This window comes from Mobula hypostoma, chromosome 5 (assembly GCF_963921235.1).
Source record: "Mobula hypostoma chromosome 5, sMobHyp1.1, whole genome shotgun sequence".
NCBI lineage: Eukaryota > Metazoa > Chordata > Chondrichthyes > Myliobatiformes > Myliobatidae > Mobula > Mobula hypostoma.
Window position 1 is genome coordinate 14,359,700 of NC_086101.1, and position 21,754 is coordinate 14,381,453.

Sequence of the window (21,754 nt, forward strand, 5' to 3'; positions counted from 1 at the left end):
GTGCAAGAGCCCCAATGAGGTTGATTGGGCATCTAAAGTTGATCTTTTAGTCTTTGAGAGTCTAGCAGTGGGATAGATATTTTCTTTGAGCATAATGCTATAAAAGGGTTCCATGTTAAGAGGAAATATGTGTGTGTGTGTGTGTGTGTGTGAGAAAGAGAGAGATCTGACTGATCGGACAACTGTAGACCAGGACTGACTCAGCGCCTTCACCCAGCCCCGAAGGGGAAGTGGTTACCTTCAGGACTCAGAGCCGATAAAGACAAATGGCTTCTTTCTGTTTCTGCAGAGCTTGCTGAGCAAGACTGTCCTCACCCTGCAACAGTGCAGACCTTTGTCTCTGAGCGAGCAGGTTGGCAACTGCTTCCTGCTCTGCGGCTCTTGCCTCCACTGCTTGGGGAAGTGTTTGCTCTGTGCATACAATGGGCCTGCAGGTTAGGAGAAGGTCATTTGGCACCACCTCCTGTGACTGATCTGACAGTAACCTTGATTCTTTTTCCCCACCTCCCCTAATGCCCTTTCACCCCTTTCCTCTACCTTAAAATATTCAGAGCCTCTGCTTTGTAGAAGAAAGATCTAAGGACAAAATGTTCTGAAAGAAAAAATATTTGATTCATCTCTGTTCTTGCACTCTTTCCAAACCTTTCTTTGCCTCCACCTATCACCTGCCAGCATCTCTCACTATTTCCACTCTCTCTTCCTCCATCTGCCTATCTCCCCTCCTCAACTGGATCCACCTATCACCTGTCAGCTCTTTCTGCCCCCCTTCTGCTTCCCTCTTAAACTAGCTATCTCCCCTCCATCTTTTAGTCAGGATGAAAGGTCCCAACCCCCTCCCCCGAACTGCTGCCCAACCTGGGATGTCTATTACCCCCCCCCCACCGAAATGCTGCCCAACCTGTTGAGTCACTCCACCTCTCATTTGCTGCCCTCGATTATTAAGATTGCCTCAAAAAGATGGCATCCATTATGAAGGACCCCCATCACCAGGTCATGCCTTGTTCTCATTGTTACCATCAGGAGGGAGGTATGGAAGCCTGAAGGCGCACACTCAACGATTCAGGAATAGCTTCTTCCCCTCTGCCATCCGATTTCTGAATGGATATTGACCCCATGAACACTACGTCACTCCTTAATTTCTATTTTTGTACTGCTTATTTAATTTAACTCATATATACACATGTATACTGTAATTCACATTTTTTTCTATTCTTTTGTACTGCTGCCATAAAGACAACAGATCTCACAACATACACTGGTAATATTAAATATGATGCAGATTCTGATGTACATTGAAACGTCTGGTGAAATGTGTCACCTGCATCAACAGCCAATACAATCTGAGCATTGTGCTGAGGCAGCCCACAAGCGTCACCACACTTCCGGCACCGACGTAGTACGCCTACAACTTACTAACTCTAACCTGTATGTCTGTGCAATGTGGGTGAAAAGTGGAGTATCTGACCTCTTTCATTAACAAGGCATTTTCACCCACAGAACTGCTGCTCGCTGGATGTTTTTTGTTCCATTTTGCACCTTTCTCTGTAAGCTCTAGAGAGTGTTGTACGTGAAAATCCCAGGAGATCAGTGGTTTCTGAGATGCTCAAACCACCCGGTCTGCCACCAATGTGGTTGAAGTTACATAGATCACACTTCCTCCCCATTCTGATATTTGGTTTGAATAACAACTCAAGCTTCTGACCTTCACTCCACCTCTTGCACTGACCCCACATCGCCCTTGATTCTGTTAATAAGCAAAACAAAACCTCTCCTTTGGAGATGAGACGAATCCTTTTTCCTATAGCCAGTTGGTTTCGGATGAGATGCAGAGGAAAAAACTGTGTTGCATTCATCCAGATAGATCATTCCAAACCAGCTTGCATTACGGTTTCAGGGAAAGTATTTACCAGGTAAACTAAGGGACACGACGAGCTAGATTAATTATCATGAGGTTATCCTTAACATAGAAAAGGTCCATTCAAGAGTTTGCTGACAGTGGGGTAGAAGCTGTCTTTGAGCCTGGTGGTCTTTGCTCTCAAGCTTTTAAACCTTCCACCCAATTTGGGTGGATGGTGAAGGGGGAATTTCTGGAGTATTATGTTGGCTTCTTTCAGGAAGTGAACCATTATGAGGTTTATTATGACTGACATATGTCAGAAATTTGTTATTTTGTGACAGCAGTACAGTACAAGACATTAAAAATTGCTCTAGGTTCCAATGGGCGGAAAAAAACACAATGAATAAATAGTGGAAGAGAGGAATAGCAAGGTAGGGTTCATGGACCGTTCGGAGGTCTGACGGTGAAGGAGAAGAAGCTGTTCTTTAAACTCTGAAGGTGTGTCCACAGGTTGCTGTACCTCCTCCCTGATGGTAGTTATCAGAAGAGGGCCTTAATGATCAATACCACTTTTAGGCACCAACTTTTGAGGATGTTGTCAGGGGTGGGGAGGGCAGTACCAGTGATGGAGCTGGCCAAGTCCACAACTCTCTGCACCTTGTTTTGGACGTATGCAGTGGAGTAGCCATACCAGATGATGATACAGCCAGTCAGAGTGCTCTTCACCGTACAGCTGTAGAAACTTGCAAAGGTCTTTGGTGACGTACCAAATCACTTCAGAGTCCTACCGAAGTCCTGGGTGGTGATGGTCCTCAATGATGGACGCTGCCTTCTTGAGGCACCGCCTCTTGAAGATTTCCTTGTTGGCGGGGAGTGACGGAGTGCACAGATTGGCCGGGTGCAGCATTTAACCCTGCCTCCCTCTAGTTCACCTTCACGCATTGGTCCCTTTCCGTGCAAGGGGGTGGGTTTTCACCACAGCAAGCAGTTGCAGCAGGGGCCGCCATGTTCTGTGGTCCCTGGGCTGTGCTTTCCTCCAACCCCCTCGCCTTTGGCAAATCACAGGGGGTTGGGGGCTTGTCTGCTCCCGTTCAGGTTGGGAGGGCAGGCGGGCGTGAGACCGGGCATCCTGTACGGGCGCAGGAGGTGCTCTCTTCTGGGCAGAGAGGGAGCCGGCACTGTGGCCTGGTAGCAGCTGTGCGCCCCACACTCACCTCACTGCCTGGCCACTCTCACGTGACACCAGAACGACTGCCAGCACCTTGCTCTGCTTTTGGTTGTAAAGCAGTTTAACAGCGCTGTAATTAGTTGGGATGCAGAAGGAATGCGGCCAAACCAGTGAACAAGGCAGAGTCTGGCCTTGAGACAAGATTCCGCAGAGGCTGGACATCTTGAAGTCCTGGGTGGAACTCAGCAGGTCAGGCAGCATCTGTGGAGGGGAATAAACAGCTGACGTTTCAGGACAAGACCCTCGCTTTGTCCTGTAGGTGTAGGAGTGCCGACGAGGGAGACACAGGAACTTCAGGTGCCAGAATCCGAAGCAAAATTAGGTTCAGTACATCAGTTGGGAGGGTGGGAGGGAGGAACTGTTGACGTTATGGGTTGAAAGCCTGCATCAGTCCTGGAGTTCCTCCCTCCAATAGTTCTGAATATCTGTGAGGATTCAGAGACTTGAAAATAATAAAAACAGATGGTTTAAGGTCTGAAGGCATGCAGCAGTGAAACAGGCACTTTGGCCCACTGTCCACGCTGGCCACTGAGTACCAATTTTCCTTTAATCCCACGTTATTCTTTCTGTATTTCCTCAAATCACCCCCCTCCCCAAGACATCTACACACGAGGCCCAATTTACCTGGCAACCTACATGTCTTTGGGATGTTGGTGCAGGGAGAATGTACAATCTTCCTGCAGAGACGCCGAAGGTTAGGATCGAACCCAGGACCCTGGAACTGTGAGGCAGGGGCTCTACGCACTGTGCCACTGTGACATCCTCTCGTCAGCGTAGGTCATTCATTGTTAAGGATCCTTTCCACTCCAAGGGATGGAGTTTCAGAAAAGGGAGTTGCACACAAGATGGAGATGAGCAGGTATTTCTTCTCCTCGATGGTTGCAAATACTTAGAATTCTACAGCATTAAAACAGGCCTAGTTCATTGTGACTGTTGGCATCAATCTAGCCCTATCTGTGTGCATTCCTGGGTGTCAGTATCTTGTTTTTTAACCATGTATTGCAAAGTACTGCCACAAAACAAGTTTCACGATGTGTGCTGTTGTGACATGAACAAAATCACCAGAGAGACACCGAAGCTAGTGGACATAGAAATATTTTACTCAACAAGAGTAGGACAATTCTATAGTTACAATGTATCTACAATGCTTCCTTTGAATTGCATATAGTTGTCACACAACTCCTTCACACCCGCACTCCAGACACCCAAAATGAAAGTTAATCCCCACCGACTCGAGGCTGCGTTCTTGCCCGTGCAGGCATCTGAGGTCTAGTTGTTCTGTGCTGTGTTTCAAATCAAATCTGCAATTCACATTCCAATTTGAAGATTGGTTGCTGATGAAATTCATATTTGCTAACTACAGAATAGGCCCTAACACATGCGTACAATATTAAACCTGGTTCTGATTCCGATTCCTTTGGCCCATAGCTTTCTAACCCTCACCTATTTATGTTTTTTATCTGGTTATCCTTTTTATGTTGCTAATGTTCCCACCTCATCCACTCTGTCTGACAGCTCGTCCCAAATACACGTCATCTCTGATTGCTTTTAGCATCCTCTCCTTCTGGGAAAAGACTTGCTCTGCATGTGCCTCATGACCTTGTGTACCTGACTCTGTCTCCTATGTTGCAGGGAATAAGGTCCTAATCTAGGCAACCTCTTCCTATAACTCAGGCTCCAAGTTCAGATGACACCTGGCTAAATCTTTTCTGCTCTATTTCCAGTTTCATAGCACCTTTCCTGTAACAGGGTGCCCAAGATTCTACATATTACTCCCAAGTACGGCCGCAACAACATCTTGCAGAGCTGCAACTTGATTGCAACTGCGAGTCTGTACTTTAGAGCAGGGGTGGAGAACCTATGCCGTGCATGGTCAACGTGGCATGAACAAAAACTTTTGGTGCCTCCCCTCAATTCTTTAAACCCCACCTATAATAAAAAAAATAGATAGTTTATTGATCCCAAAGGAAATTACAGTGTCACAGTAGCACTACAAGTGCACAGGTATATTATAATACTAATATTAGAAGACAAGTGAAAAAGAATAAAAATAAGTCATCACTTCCTATTCTGCAGATTGACTCACTTTAGAGCCTAATGGCCGAGAATAAGAATGACCTTATATAGTGCTCTCTGATTATTTTCACAGCCCAATGAAGCAGTGAATGATTTCATACAAACCAAGAGCAGCGAGATGTTTTCATAGGAAATGTCTCACACTGGCTTGGTGTTAACTAGACAGTTGTGAGATCACGTGATATTGGACAATGCGTCCTTTTTTGCGAATTCTTTAATCCACAGCACAATGCTGGGAGATACTGGAGATCCAGATCAAGACACAATATCAATCAATTGTCATCTATTGATCAATCAGTGCTAATCTCTGCTCAAAATGACCATGGCACGCAAAAAAGAAATTCAGAATTCATATCAAGTTTAATATCACTGATTATTGCTTTGTAGAAGCAGGTCAGTGCAATACATTACAAACTATAAATTACAATAAAAAATAAAGAATTGAATATATTCTTTATGTATTTTTGATCTCATTTTGCATTATTTATTTAATTTCATTCATTCATATACACACACACACACACACACACACACACACTAGTTGTCCATCATGTCGGGCGATGCCAGGAAACCTGCAGTTCCACTCTCTCGACCTCGGGCATCCAGGTCCAGTAGCACAAACAAGCGTGACAAGCTGGGGCGTTCCTTCGTTGCAGTGGATGACCATGACGTCTTCTGTGCCTTGTCATGCCCTTCGCCCTCCACGGAGCATCACAGTACCACCTTCTTGGCCATTGGATCTCGCTGTAGATCTGGTATATTAACTGTGTGGTGCAAAAATAGTGAGATAGCTTTCACGGGCTCATTTTCCATTCAGAAATCTGATGGTGGAGAGGAAGAAGCTGTTCCTAAAACATTGAGTGTTTGTCTTCAGGCTCCTGTATCATCTCTCATAAGAAGAGGGTATTAGAAGATTATTACCAATTTGGGCACACGTTCTCTAAAAGGTTTGCTGTACCAGCCCTAGAGACATAAGGGCAGTGTCATTTAAGAGATTCTAGGACCATTGAACGGCTGCAGATTATGAGAATTGTGGTAAGGCCACAATTGACAGAAAGGGTTGTTAGATGAATATTATGTTATCCTCATGTAAACCATAATCATCCTCTTGTCAATTGTAACATCATCTGTAGCCCTTCAACTATCACCTCTGGGGCTCTGGTGCTATACTCTCTCTCTACCCTCTACTATCTGCCTATCACCCGTCCTCACCTGGATCCACTTGCCAGCTTTTGCACCACGCCTTCCCTTCACCTCTTTATACTGGCTGTCTCCCCTATCTTTCAGTCCAGATGCCCACCTCCTTCCTGGATCCCTTGAGTTCCTCCAGCCTTTGGTGTTTTGTTGTGATGGTGCTGGTGCTGGCCATCAAGGACATGTATACAGCAAGGTGCTGGAAAAAGGCCAGTAATATCATGAGCGATCCCTCCCACCCACCCTGCTTATTGACTCACACACAAAACGCCGGAGGAACTCGGCAGGCCAGTCACCATCAATGGAAAAGTGCAATCTGTCGATGTTTCGGCTGAGACCTTTCATCAGGACTTTTTGTCCTGCTCCCAACTGGGGGGATGCATGTTAGGACCACCAGACTCAAAAGCGGTTTCTTCTCCGAAGCCAACTGGCTATTGAACACCTCCACCCACTAATCCGCCTCTCCACTCTCATCACCCGTGCTACTTTATCACGTCCTGTCAGAGTCACCTTCTGTACAGACTGTCCTGGGTCTAGCATCACCTTGTGGACATATCTATGTATATAAGCTATCTTATGTATTTATATTCATTGTGTTTTCTTATATTGTGTGTCTTTATACATATCAACAATTATACTGTTCTCTTTTACACTTGTGTACTGGAAATGACATTATACAATCTTCAATCATAACCATATTTGTAGCCCCCTGTAATGTAGCTTGTTCTTCCAAGGTGCCTAACGGAAACTTTACCAAACTATAAAACCTGATGCCAGCCCGCCATCATCTGATACCAAAGCGGTCGACTGAAAGCCTGTTCCGAAGTGGGTTTTGAGAAGTCTCTTGTAGGAGGAGAGAGGAGTGCAGAGGGTGAGAGGAGAGGTTCCAGAGTTTGGGGGCTCAGGAAGCTGAAGGCAGGGCTGCCATGGGTGAAGCAAAATGGTTCAAGGAAGTTCAAGGGGCCACAGAGGGAGGACTGGGAGAGGGCCCAGAGAAGTGATCCTGGGAATGAAAGGGTTAATATATTAAAGAGTTAATTTCATGGCTCTGGGTCTGTACTCGCTGGAGTTTAAAAGAATGGGGATCTCATTTAAACCTATTGAATATTGAAAGGCCTAGATAGAGTGGACATGGAGAGTATGTCCCTGTCGTGGGGGAATCGAGGACCAGAGGGCACAGTTTCAGAATACAAGGACATCCGTTTAGAACAGATTTGAGGCCATGTTAAAGGCCGTATATATTGAAAGTGGAAATTGGTAGGTTCTTGTTTAGTAAGGGTGTCGTAGGTTAAGGGGAGAAGGCAGGAGAATGAGGTTGAGAGGGATAATAAATCAGGCATGATGGAATGGTGGTGCAGAATCAATGGGCCGAATGGCTTGTGGTCTAAAATTCAGATATCTCAGAGGATGGGGAAGATTCGATGGAGGGGAGTGAAACAACTTCAGAGTCCGGCAGCACAGAAGCAGAGCTTTTGGATCAAATCATCCATGCTGATCAAGTTGCCTACATAAGCTCATCCTGTTTGCTGGCATTTGGCCCATATCCCTCCAAACCTTTCCTATCTGTATCCTTTTAAATGCCATAATTCCATCCAGCTCTGCCTCTTACTCTGGCAGCTCAAAACAGCAACTTTTATGTGTGTAGCTCATAACATATACTGTGTGGAGGCTGTAGAATGGATATTTTTTTTAAAATATCTTTCTCCTGACACAGCCTGTTTGGGATTTCAGCCGATTGGGTCCTCCGACCTTTCCTGACCTGCTGAGTTCCTCTAGCACCTCGGCTGTCTCAGCAGATCTGTTTGGGTCTGGCTCAGTTCAGTATGTTTTCCAGGGCAGGATGGTTTAACCAGTAAAACAAATGACATGGATGCTAATGTGCATGAAGCAGTTCAGAGAAGTTTGCTGGACCGTACTCGGAATGGGCGGGTTGCGTTCGGAGGAAGTGTTGGACTGGGTGGGTTTGTTTGAAGACTGAAAGGTGACTTGGTATGTCCAAGCTTGGCTTGATAGATGGCAGCACAGTAGTGTAGCGGTTAGCGGAATCACGTTACAGCACCAGCGAACCCCGACTGGGGTTTAATCACTGCTTCTGTCTGTAAAAGGTTTGTCCATTCTTCCCGTTATTGCGTGGGTGCTCCGGTTTCCTCCCGCGTTAAGACGTACGGGTTAGAAGGTTAATTGGTCAAATGGTGTAACTGGGTAGCAGAGTCTTGCTGTTACCGAGCTCATATCTCCGAAGTAATAAAATAATGATAATTCAGCTGCTGCCTGTAGGTTCTGCCGGTGACCATGTGAGTTTCCTTCATTTGCTCCAGTTTCCTCCAAAGATGGGCATGTTGGGGTTGTAAGTGTGGGCGTGCTATGTTGGTGCAGGAAGCTGCAGGCTGCCCCCAGCACATCCCAATGCAAACAACACACTTCACTGTTTGTTTCGATGTATGTGTGACGAACAAAGTTGATCTTTAACAAAGCCCCTGAGCTGACTGGACGGGCCGGATATGGAGAGCAAGTTTCCTCTTATGCTAGGTAGGGACCCTTCCTTAAGAAAGAATTAACCAACCAAGACAGTTGAGATAGGATTGTAGATTTGTACAGCATGAAAACAGGCCCTTCGGCCCAACTAGTCCATGCTGACTTAGATTCCCATCTTCCCATTTGACCCATTCACTTCAAAGCATTCCTGTCCAAGTGCCCTTGTAATGTTCTTCATGTACCTGCCTTAACCACCTGCTCTTGTTCTATACATAGGCCACCCTCTTGAGTGGAAAAAGTTAACACTCCCCGCCCCAAACTCCCCAGGTTCCGACTAAATCTCCCCCCCCCACATCACATTGAAGCTCCACTCTCTGGTTCCTGATTCCCATTCCTGGGAAAAAGTGAATGTGCACTGATCCCATCAATGACTTTCATGATTTTATACATCTCACACTCCAATGGAAAGAGTCCCGACCTGCAGAACTTCTCTCCGTAACTTAGAACCTCGAATCCCGACAACATTCTCTCAAATCTCCTCTTCACCCTTCCCGGTATGAGGCATGATTTTATACATCTCACACTCCAATGGAAAGAGTCCCGACCTGCAGAACTTCTCTCCGTAACTTAGAACCTCGAATCCCGACAACATTCTCTCAAATCTCCTCTTCACCCTTCCCGGTATGAGGCATGATTTTTCTTTCATTGAGGCTCCTGAGTTGTTGGGACTCTGATGTGATGGCATTGGAGAGGGTCCAGAGGAGGTTCACGAGAATGGTCCCGGGAGTGAAAGGGTTAATGAATGGGGAGTGTTCGAAGGCTTGAGTTTGTACTCAGTGGAGTTTAGAAGAGTCAGAGGGGTATCCTCTTGAAACCTATTGAATATTGAAAGGTAAGAGTGGATGTGGAAAGGTGTTCCCCATAGTGGGGGAGTCTAGGACCAGAGGGTACGGCCTTTAGAACAAAATGAGGAGTTTCTTTAGCCAGAGGGTGGTGAATCTGTGGAATTCATTGCCACAGGTAGCTGTGGAAGCCAAGTCATTTGATATATTTAAAATGGAGGCTGATGGGTTCTTGATTAGTAAGGGCATCAAAGGTTATGGGGAAAAGGGGTAGAGAGGGATAATAAACCAGCCATGATTGAATGGCAGAGCAGACTCGATGGGCTGAATGGCCTAATTGTGCTGCTATCTCTTATGATCATGTGGCAAATTTTTCTCCGTTCCCATGGCTCCCGACTCGCATGCACACAGCGATCAAAGAAGCCACCAACTCACGCGACTTTGAGATGTGGGAGGAAACTCCGAGCCTCTAGGGGATGGGGGGGGCGGGGGTGCAACTTGGTCGGTCACAGGAAGAAGGTGTAAGCTCCAATACTGACTCTGGCAGTGGTCAGGATTGAACCCATGTCCTTGGAGCTGTGAGGCAGTGGCTGTGCAAACTACGCCACCGTGCTGCCCTGGCTACCAATGCCCACCTGTACTTAGCAACCCACCCATGAATGAGGTATGAGTTCAGAGTCCGGTTACTGTAACAAGGTATCTGACCCACCCCTGGGCTTCCTTCTTTCTCTTGCTGGTTAGTCACGGGGTGAAATAACAGATTTTTAAAGATCAAAGATGGGCAGCTGTACATCACAAAGTTCAGTGAAATACACCGTTTTCTGCTGGCAGCTGCTCACAAGTGCCACCGTAGCGTGCCCACAATCTACTGACCTTTACTAACCCATACTGCTTCGGAGCGTGGGTGGAGACCCGCCCAGTTATGGAGAGGACAGGCTGCAGTGGGAATCGAGCCCCTGTTGGTGATCAGTGGTGCTGCAAAGTGATTGTGCTGAATACTATGCTCCCATGCCGCCTGCTTGGTATGAATTAACCCTTTCATTCCTCCAGCCACTTTGCCGATGAAAAGCCTCTGTTATTTATTTACTTCAAGGTACAGCACGGTAACAGGCCCTTCGAGGTTACACCCAGTTACAATTACATTGACACCCAGGTGGTCAGTTAGCCTACTGCGTCTTTGGACTGTGGGAGGAAATCACATCACCTGGAGGAAACCCACGCAGTCACAGGGCCAGCGTACAAACTCCTTATAGACAGCAGCGGGAGCTGAACCCGGGACCCTGGTACTCTAAAGCATTAACATTTAGATTTAGATTATGAGAACACTCAGTCCTCTTTTATTGTCATTTAGAAATGCATACATGCATTAAGAAATAATACAATGTTTCTGCAGAGTGATATCACAGAAAACAGGACAAACCAAAGACTAACACTGACAGAACCACATAATTATATAGTTACAGCAGTGCAAAGCAGTACCATAATTTGATGAAGAACAAACCATGGGCTTGGTAAAAAAAAAAGTCTCAAAGTCCCCGAGTCGATCGACTCCCGAGTGCCCGATAGCAGGCGGCAAAAGGGAGAAACTCCCTGCCATAAACCTCCAGGCACTGACAGCTTGCCGATACCTTGGAAGCAGCCGACCACAGCCGACACTGAGTCCGTCCATCCGAAAACTTCGAGCCTCTGACCAGCCCCTCCAGTACAGCCTCCCGAGCGCCATCCTCTGCCAAGCGCCTTTGACCTCACCCCGGCCGCTGAATCAAGCAAAGCCGAGGATTCAGGGCCTTCTGCTCCGGAGATTCTGGTTACCACACAGTAGCAGCGGCAGGGAAGCGGGCATTTCAGAAGTTTCTCCAGATGTTCCTCCGTACTCTCACGTCCATCTCCGTCTCCATCAAATCAGAATTGTGCACGGTCCCCTACTTGACAGATTACAGATATCATTCACTGGAGAGGCCGCGCGCTCTGCTGTCACGCCGCCATCTTCTCCTCCTTATGCTAACCGCTACTCTGAGAGGCCCATTGTGCCCTGGTATAACTGCCCTTCCCTCCAGTCCTCAGCCAATAATGAACTGTTTAATCACGCCATCTCGCTGAGCAAGGTATTGAATGTGTTGGTTCAAGGTTACTGTCAGGAGATATAAAAGCCGTGAGCATTAGCTTCTTGCAGCAGCAGCAAAGGACGTGGCAAACGTGGGTTAGCACAAGTTAACTTAAATTTAACTTGCTTAATAAAGTCAACATAATGACTCTGTGTGTGTGTGTGTGTGAGAGAGAGAGAGAGAGAAAAGGAAATTTTGTCTGAGGTAATGCTAAGGTTTTTCACGTTGGTTCCCAGAATCTGACAGTAGAGGGAAGAAGCTATTGTTGAACTTTGAGGTGTGGGTCTTCAGGCTCCTGTACCTCCGGACTGATAACAGCTTCAAGCAGAAGGCATGAGGGCCCATGATTATGGATGTCACCTTCCTGACACACCCTCTTCAGATTTCAGATTCATTTATTTATCACATGTACATCGAAGTGTGCAGTGGAATGGGTCGTTTCCATTAACAACCAACGCAAACTAAGGATGTACTGGTGTTGGGGCCTGTAGGCGTCAGCACACGTTCCGGTGCCAACACTACCTGCCCACAATGTCTGCAGAACAATAACAGCAAAACCCCTTTCCTCCCTCCCAACTAAAACACACACACACACACACTCTCGCCCCTCTCACCCCCCCCCCATTCACTCACACACTTACACACAGGGCTCCAACCCTAGGACCTCCAGTAGACTGAAAGATTTGTTGACATCTGACTTCCCCAGTAGAATAACGGACGGCATTGCCAACCCGATATCAAACCATGGAGCTTGCGAGCCTTTGACTACAGAATGCTACAATCTGGACTCCAGCCTAATCTTTAACTCCCTTCTCATCGCTGTTCCCAGACTGTAACCCAACCATTAACTTCGCCCGCCTGACCCCAAAGCCACCCCTACGAATGTTAATAAGTACAACCCAAGTCTGGGCTACAACCTCGACGGACATCTCAGCTCAGCCACCTTAACTATCTAGACGTCTGTGTAGCTGTCCCATGATGCAACTGGCTGAGTCCACCATTCTCTGCAGACAGTGCATCGGGGTTTCCTAAAAAGATCCTGATCTGTGCTGCTGTCTGGGTGGAGTCTGCATATTCTCCCTATAACCATGTGAGGTTCCCTGGGTGTTCCGGTTTTCTCCCAACTTCCAAAGATGTGGTGCAAATTCCCTTCTGAAGTGGTGAAGAGCATCCAATTGATGGATGGGTGTGTGTGTGTGTGAGAGGGTATAAATTGCGGGGGTACAGTGAATGATGGCAGGGGCCAGTGAGTGGGAATGATGGGGGGTGGGGTGGTTCTTGAAGGCACAAGACTGGTGATGCTGGGATGTGGAGCAAGACACAAAAAGCCTGGGGAACTTGGTGGAAATGGACAGTCATCATTTTGGGTCGAGACTGGTCTGGGCTGGGATCGCTTCGCCCAGTTAAATGGCCTCGTGTCGCTTAGCACAGGGATCCTTTTACTGCACAGGGTTAAGTCCTTCTCTAGAGAGCGGAGTGCAGAACTCCAGTTCACATGGGTGTGAGATCCTGTCCTGCCTCTTTTTCCTATCTTGTGACTGTGAGCGAACTATGAAGCAAAGGTGTGGCTGGTTGTGACATGCTCGAGCAGTTCTGTGGCTGTGGAAGTGCAAATTGCCTGTGTGCAAAGCTCACAAAATGCTGGAGGAACTCAGCAGGTCAGGCAGCATCTACGGAGAGGAATAAACAGCTGACATTTCATCTGATTTTGACATGGTCTTATTACCCTAATCTTCCTGAGTAACTTCTTTCCCATTTGAAAATGTCTCACTTGTGTATGCAATCTGTGCGAGGAGCAATATGGCTATTGATCAGGGAATTTGATCTTCCTTTATTTGCCTATAAGTCCAAACCATCAACAGGCTATATCTGTTCTGTAGCTGAGGGAATTATAATTTCTAATGATTAAAAGTTAATGCAAGATTTAGTTTAATTTGTGTGGTTCTCTGCAAATTTTTTTCATTTATTTTGTTTAGTGACAACGTGGAGTCAGCCGTTCAGACCCTTCGTGCCAGGCCGTCCCAGCAACCCCACAACCCTGATTAACCCCTACCTCATGACAGGACAGTTTTTAACGATTGATTAATCTACCCCTTTGGACTGTGGGAGGAAACCGGCGGACCCGGAGAAAACCCACACATTCCACGGGGAGAATGTACAGAGGCACCGGAATTGAACTCTGAACTTCGTAACGCCCTGAGCTGTAATTGTGTCACGATAACCGCTACACTGCCATGATACCCTATTTTCTCTGATTCTTCCGTTCCTTTTTCTGTGCGTAACACTACAAATTTAAACTCAGCATATCCTGCCCCTCTCCATCCCAACCTGTGAACCCTCGATGGACCCAGTGACACCTCCCCACCACACACACACTCTGCACCACTGAATGATCATCCAAATGTCATGCAGCTGCTGGAAATCTGAAATAAATACAGGAAATGTTGGAAACGCTCAGCAGGTCAGGCAGCATCTGTGAGGAAAGAAACAGTTAATTGAAAAAGGATCTAGTACTTTCCCAGCTTATATGACGAATATACGCTTCCCATTTGGGTTACCCAGAGAAATCAGTGGTATCAGAGCTCTGCATTGGCCGACTTGGGCACAAAACTACTGTGCCACGCCAGTGGCTTTTGAGAGTCCTGCTTAAGGAAGCTATTGAAATAAAACTAGGGTAAAAGACTTTTAACAAAGGCAAAGATGTCACTCTAAGTAAGAACTGGAATTGGATTGTAAACAAGGTGGGAGAGCGGAAACCTGATTGGCTGAGGACTAACCAATCATGAGGGACGGACTACGGGGGTATAAATACCACCAGACTGGATATGCCTAGGCATCATCCCTGATGTAGATGACAGAGTTTGTCATTGAGATGTCAGTTATAATTGATACCTGTACCTGGCTGGAAGCCCAAGAAGAGTTTATTTGTCAAACAGTTAATTGTTTCAGGTGGGAGAGCATAGGAGCAGCTAGTTCATCTGACTGTTCAAACCTGCTCTGCCATGCAAAATGTTCGTAGGTTCAAAGTAATATTTATTATCAGAGTACATACTTGTCACTACTTAGATTCTTTTTCCTGCAGGCACACTCAGCAAATCTATAGAACAGTAACTGTAAGCAGGATCAATGGAAGAGCAAAGAGCATAGAAGACAACAAATTGTACAGATGCAAATATAAATAAATAGTAACAAATAACAAGGTAAAGAGTCGTTAAAGTGAGATCATTGGTTTTGGGAATATCTCAATAGATGAGTGTAGTTGAAAGGACTAGATATGGTGGGATTGGGGGGTATGTTTCCTATGGTGAGCGTATCCAGAACTAGAGGACGCAGCCTCAAAATTGAGGGGTGACCTTTCAGAACAGAGGTAAGGAGGAATTTTTTTAGCCAGAGAGAAGTAAATCTTGTGGAATGCTCTGCTACAAACTGCGGTGGAGGCCAAGTCCATGGGTATATTTAAGGTGGAAGTTGATAGTTTCCTGATCAGTCGGGGCATCAAAGGATATGGCCAGAAGGCAGGTGTATGTGGTTGAGTGGGATCCAGGATCAGCCATGATGGCATGGCGGAGCAGACTCAATGGGCTGAATGGCCTAATTCTGCTGCTATGTCTTATGGTCCTGCCCTCTCTTGTTCAAGAGTCTGATGGTTGAGGGGTATTAACTGTTCTTGAACCTGGTGGTGCGAGTCCTGAGGCTCCTGTACCTTCTACCTGATGGAAGCAGTGAGAACGTGATTGCCCAATTCATCGTCTCCTCTTCAGCACTGCCCCCTCATCTTCAACCGCTTCATCTTTGAAAAGTGTGTAGCTTCAGGGACATCATCGCTGGTATCTACAGGAGGCACTGCCTCAAGAGGGCAATATTGATCACCAAAGATCTTCGCCATCCAGGACAAGCCATCTCATGGCAACCATTAGGCAGGAAGTGCAGAAGCTAAAGTCCAATACCACCAGGTTCAAGAACAGCTACTTCCACTCAACCATTCAGTTCTTGAACAATCTCAAACATGACTTCAGTATAGCACTTGATACTAAAACAGACTTTGTTTCATTTTAATTCTAATTGTGTTGTTTCTTGTCAAAGAAAAATTGTACTGAGTTGATATTTTTCGTGTGTACTGCAGCTTGTAGCCTGTGTGCCTGTGCCGTTGTTGCAAATAGGCTTTCTCATTGCTTCTGTGGATACGTGCACCTGTCTACATGGCAATAAGCTCGCCCACTACTCTCTGAGAGGAGAAATGTTTTAATGACAACTCGAAGCGCCAGTAGGGCCTGTTCCATGCTGTATCTCTAAATTTAAAATAAATCAAATCTGACACCTGTGTGTTCTTTCTTTCTGTTCCCCAACCCCTCTCTCTCTCGCAGGCTGGAAGTGATGGACAAAGCATTGGCAACTGCCCATTCTCTCAGCGACTCTTCATGGTTCTCTGGCTCAAAGGGGTCACCTTCAACGTTACCACACTGGACATGAAGAGGTTAGTGACGTGCGCTAGTGAAGGGGGATTGGCACTGGGCAGGAGAACGCGGTTGAATCCGTGAGGTGTGGAAAGGTGATGTGAGTGACATCTGTGACAACAATGACAAAAGTAACATCTGTGGTCTTAATCCCAGGAAAATGATGCTGGAGAGATAGTAATGGGTGGAAAAGAAATGGCAGAAGAACTTCAGTATTTTGCGTCAGTCTTCACTGTGGTAGACACTATAGCAGTATGCCAGAAATTTGCGAGTGTCGGGGCAGAAGTGAGTGCAGTTGCCATTACTAAGGAGAAGGTGTTTAGGAAACTGAAAGGTCTGAAGGTAGATAAGTCACCTGGACCAGATGGATTGCACGCCAGGGTTCTGAAAAGAGTGGCTAAAGAGATTGTGAAGGTATTAGAAATGATCTTTCAAGAATCACTGGATTCTGGAATGGTTTCAGAGGACTGGAAATTTGCAAATGTCACTCCAGTCTTTAAGAAAGGAGGGAGGCAGAAGAAAGGAAATTATAGACCAGTTAGCCTGAATTCAGTGGTCGGAAAGATGTCGGAGCCAATTACTAAGGATGAGGTTTCGGTGTTGAATTGATGGGAGAAGGGGGTAAAACAAAAAGGGAAGGAATTATAATTGACTCAACGTAAAATTGGACATACTATGCTTAATTATTCCTTATACCTTGTTGGAAAACATCACTCTGGGCTGTCCATTATGAATCAGTTGAATATATTCTATTACAATGTTTGTACAATGTGAAGCATACAAGGTTGAAAGAAGTCAAACATAGCCATCAAATGTATCTTTGCAGGTTGATAGTTTTCATTTAAAAACTTTAAAGTTATGAAAGTGATTGTAATTTAATTCTCAATATTGTCTTTCATTGTTTACAATCTATAGGGCTTTTGGGGGTAATTTAGTTTTCATGATAAAGAGCTAGTAGGGGTTTTATTTCCAATTCTCCACACCACACTCCAGTCCAGTTGGTCGTAGTAATGAACCATTAAGTTGAACTGCCAACCACCATTAAAAATCAGGAGATGAAGGTTTCAATATACTTGGAGGCACGTAATAAAATAGACCAAAGTCAGCATGGTTTCCATGAGGGGAAATTTTGCGTGACAAAGGCATCCGTTAGACTCGTGAGACCATGGATTTGCACCTTGGAGGGTTTCCAGGGCGCAGGCCTGGGCAAGGTTGTATGGAAGACCAGCAGTTGCCCATGCTGCAAGTCTCCCCTCTCCACGACACCGATGTTGTCCAAGGGAAGGGCATTAGGACCCATACAGCTTGGCACCGGTGTCATCGCAGGGCACTGTGTGGTCAAGTGCCTTGCTCAAGGACACAACACGCTGCCTCAGCCAAGGCTCGAACTAGCGACCTTCAGATCACTAGATGAACGCCTTAACCACTTGGCCACGCGCCGACTGTTGCCTGACAAATCTATTGGAATTCTTTGAGGAAGTAAAGGAGATTAGATAGAGGGTAGAAGACCCTGGAAGAAAGGAATGGGGTAGGAGCACAGAAGGAGGTGATGGGCAGGTAAGGAGATAAAGTGAGAGAGGGAAAACAAATCTATCCGTGGACTAGAGGGATAGAGGAAAACGAAGTGGGGGTGGGGTGGTTACCGGAATTTAGAGAAATCAATGCTGCTGCCATCAAGTTGGAGACCACCAAAACGTAAGGTGAGGAATTGTTCCTCTAATCTGTGCCTGGCCTCATACTGCCATGTGCAGACAGGTCAGTGTGGAAAGGGGAAGTAAAATTAAACTGATTGGCCACTGGGAGATCGTGCTTGCTATTTATTGCGTGTCCTTTTGTTTATTTGGGACACTATGCCACTTAATTGGGACAGGAGGCTGTTATCGTACAGTGTCTTACTCATATTAGTCTCATTAGACACTACACCGTGATTAGAGCAAACAGGTTTTAAATAGCATCAGTTGTGTTAAAAAAAGCAGTGATTTTTGTCACTGATAGTTGGCGAGCAAATAAACAGCAAGATAATCCAGAACTGTTTTGCTCACTGCAGTTTCAAGCATTCAGGCTTGCAGATGCCAGAAACGGAGGGGAGTGAAAATGAAATGATTCCACTACTTCACGAAGTTAGATATTACATAGAATTTGAAGGTATCGACAATCATCTTGATTGTTACAATGAAAATGAAGAGTTGGAAAATGCAATCGTCAAAAGTATTCAATGAAAGCAGTTCACTCTTTGTACTAGATGCTGCACTGACTTTGTTTGTTTACGGAACATGGCTGATGAATTCCTCCATCGAAAACTATTATGAACTAAAACACAGATCTATAGTACTGTAGTCGTATTGATAGTGTTCTAATTTGTTCTGTATTTCAGTTAAATACGTAATTTGTTATTCAGCTTGCCATTTTCATACCTTCTCAATTATTTCCATGACACTTTGACTAACTGGGGCAGCTGCCTAATTATGCCAAAATGTACTGGTCCCAGTGTGTCCCAATTAACTGGAATGCACTCTACTTCTCCAAATCTCTTATAAATGTTGCTATTGTACCTGCTGCTGCCTCTTCCTCTGGCAGCTCGTTCCATATACAGACCAACCTATAAGTGAGGAAGTCCCTCGGATCCTTGCCAAATCATTCACTTCTCACCTTAAACACCATGCCCTTTTGATTTTTGGTTCTCTCTCCCTGGTTCTCCTACATTCTAAGGAACGAGGTGCTATCCTGCCAAACCTCTTATTGTAGCTCAGGCCCCGGAGTCCCAGCGATGTTCTTGTAAAATGAGGCCTAGTCGGGATGAATGCACACAATCTTTTTCTTAGGATTACAGAATCAGAAATTGAAGGGCACGGGTTTAGGATGGGGGTGGGGAGATGTAATAGGAGCCAAGTGGCAACCTTTTCACTGAGCTGCCAGAGAAAGTGATTTGAGGCGTGGGCTTAGGAAGGAAATGATCAGCCATGATGAAATGGCAGAGCAGACTTGATGGGGTGAATGGCCTAATCCTGCTCCTATGTTTTATGGTCTTATGAAAGCAGGCACATCATTAACATTTAAAAGGCACGTGCAGAGGAATGATTTGGAGGGATATGGGACAAATGCAGGTAAATGGGAATCTTGGTCGGCATGGAGCATTTGGGTTGAAGGGCTCGCATTCATGCCGTGTGATCTGACTTCTAAATCTTTGCATTCTATCCACCATAATGGAGTCTTGAAAGTAATGTCTTGGAACAGTCCAGGAAGATGTTCAACCCTTCTGCTCTCTGCTGGAGTTTTCCACGTGTAGCCAGTGCCACCAGTTTCAGTGACCAGCGATCAGGGCCCTCTCTGCTGAAGTGTGGCCCTGGCGAGTTTATGCATTCACTTCTACTAACCTGTAAACTCTCTCTCTTCCTCTGAACTTCCCCACTTTAGGAAATTTGAAAACCAGTACCTCAAGGATTTGGCTCCGGGAGTTCAACCACCTTTCCTGCTGTACGACAACGAGGTGAAGACGGACACCAACAAAATCGAGGAATTTCTGGAGGAAACCCTCTGCCCTCCCAAGTACGTGACCTTATGTCAACATTGCACAGCTTGTCTGAAAGTTTGACTGTCAGGTGGATAGGTGGCAATTATGAGGCAAATTTAACTGAACCAAGTCAGTAGATCTCCAAAAGACGACGCAAAGTCAATCGGGTTCAGGCAAAGCCCTTCCCACCATTGGGCACTGCCACGTGAAAGCAGTATCCACCATCAAGGACCCACGCCATCTAGGGCATGCCTGCTTCTTGCTACTATCATCAGTCAGGAGGTACAGAAACCCCAGACTCCACACCACCAGGTTTGGGAAGAGTTATTACCCTGCAACCATTAGGCTCCTGAACTGGCATGGTAACTTCACTCATCACAGCTCTAAACTGGTTCTACAACCTACAAGCCCAATTTCAAGGACCCATTTGAACTCTCATTGACAGTATTATTTACTTTCACATTGGATCTTTGTTAGTCTTTGTCTGTTTATGTTTAGCTTTTCATAACTTCTGCAGTGTTTCCATTTAATGACGGCAAGAAATGAATGTCAAGGTCAGGCATGGCAGCATATTCATACTTGGATAATACATTTACTTTGTGAACTTGAACTTTTGAATATCGCATGCTCATCTTTAATAGTTGAGGCACTGAGTTCAAGCGTTAGGAAGTGATGTTACAGCTTTTTAAAGCCCTTGTTAGGCTGCATCTGGAGTATTGCATTCTTGTCTGGTTGCCCCATCTTAGGAAGGATGTGAAGGCTGTAAAGAGTTGCAGAAGAGGTTTACCAGCATTCCACTGAGATTGGAGAGCATGAGCTGTAAGGACAGGTTGGCAAACTAGTGTTGTTTTCTCCAGAGCTGAGGGGAGACTCCCTCCAAAGATAGGAGTTTATATTTTATGAGGGCCATAGTTAGATTAGAGTGTCATTTTTTTTAATTTTCCAGGATCAAAATGTCTGATACTAGAGACAACGTAAGGTGTAAGAGGGAAGGGGGGGGATGTTTAAGGGAGATGTGCGAGGCAAGTTTTCTGACAGAGTGGTGGCTGCCCGGGCTGGGGATAGAGGCATATGTGGTAGAGGTGTTTAAGAGGCTCTCTTCACAGAGAATGGAGAGATCAGGATCTTGTGCAAGTGAAATAAATTAGATATCATTGAAAATAGTATGGCAGGACATCATAGCCGAAGGCAGCATCTTAGAAAACCATGTATATGGAGAAGTTCCAAAGGAAAGGGAATGGATACTTTGAAGGAAGTTATGTGAGGAAATAAGATAGACGGGATTGCTATCTCTCCCCTCTGCCCTCTGCACCTGCTTTTTACTTCTTTGGAAGAATAATGTGCTGCTGTCTACATCAATGGTGCAGCATTTTAGAGGGTGGACATCTTCAAGTTCTTTAAGGGTAAACATCACAAGTAGCCAGTCCTGATCCAATCTTGTAGTTATCATGGTCAGTAAAGCTTGCCGATACCTGTACTTCCTCAGGAAGGTTGAGAAATTTGGCGCGTCCCCGTAGAAAACATCCTACCTGATGCGTCATGACTTGGTATCGCCACAGCAATGCCCATGACTGCAAGAAACTAGAGAGAGTCATGGACATAGCTCAGCACATCACAGAAATCAGCCTCCCCCTCCCCCCATGGACTCTGACTGTACTTCCCACTGTCTCAGGAGAGCGGCCACCATAGTCAAAGAACACACCAACACCAGATATTTTCTACAAAAACCTGAAAGCACGTACAACCGCACTCAAGGACCACTTCTACCCCACTGTTATAAGACTGTTGAATGGTTCCCTAGAAAGATGAGATCGATTGATGAGCTCACAATCTTGTCTTGTTAAAATCTTACATCTTATTACTCTCTCTGTAGCTGCTACACTTTATTCTGCATCTGTTATTGTATTACCTTGTTCTATCTCAATGCACTGTGTAATGATCTGATCTGTATGCAAGACGAGATGTTCATTAGACTGCAGTCCATGTGACAACAATAAACCAATCCCAGTTGGCCTTTATAAATCAGGGCACT

At 45.7% G+C, this 21,754-nt stretch overlaps 1 protein-coding gene across 2 annotated transcripts in view; it reads left to right on the forward strand.

The window, feature by feature from the left end:
- LOC134346624 (chloride intracellular channel protein 1-like) overlaps nucleotides 1–21,754 on the forward strand; it is a 53,184-nt gene that overhangs the window by 24,077 nt on the left and 7,353 nt on the right. For both annotated transcript variants that reach the window (XM_063048075.1, XM_063048074.1), the window contains exons 2-3: nucleotides 16,122–16,231; nucleotides 19,626–19,757. In XM_063048075.1, the coding sequence (XP_062904145.1) occupies nucleotides 16,122–16,231; nucleotides 19,626–19,757 (242 nt within the window). The remainder of the gene's footprint in view (nucleotides 1–16,121; nucleotides 16,232–19,625; nucleotides 19,758–21,754) is intronic.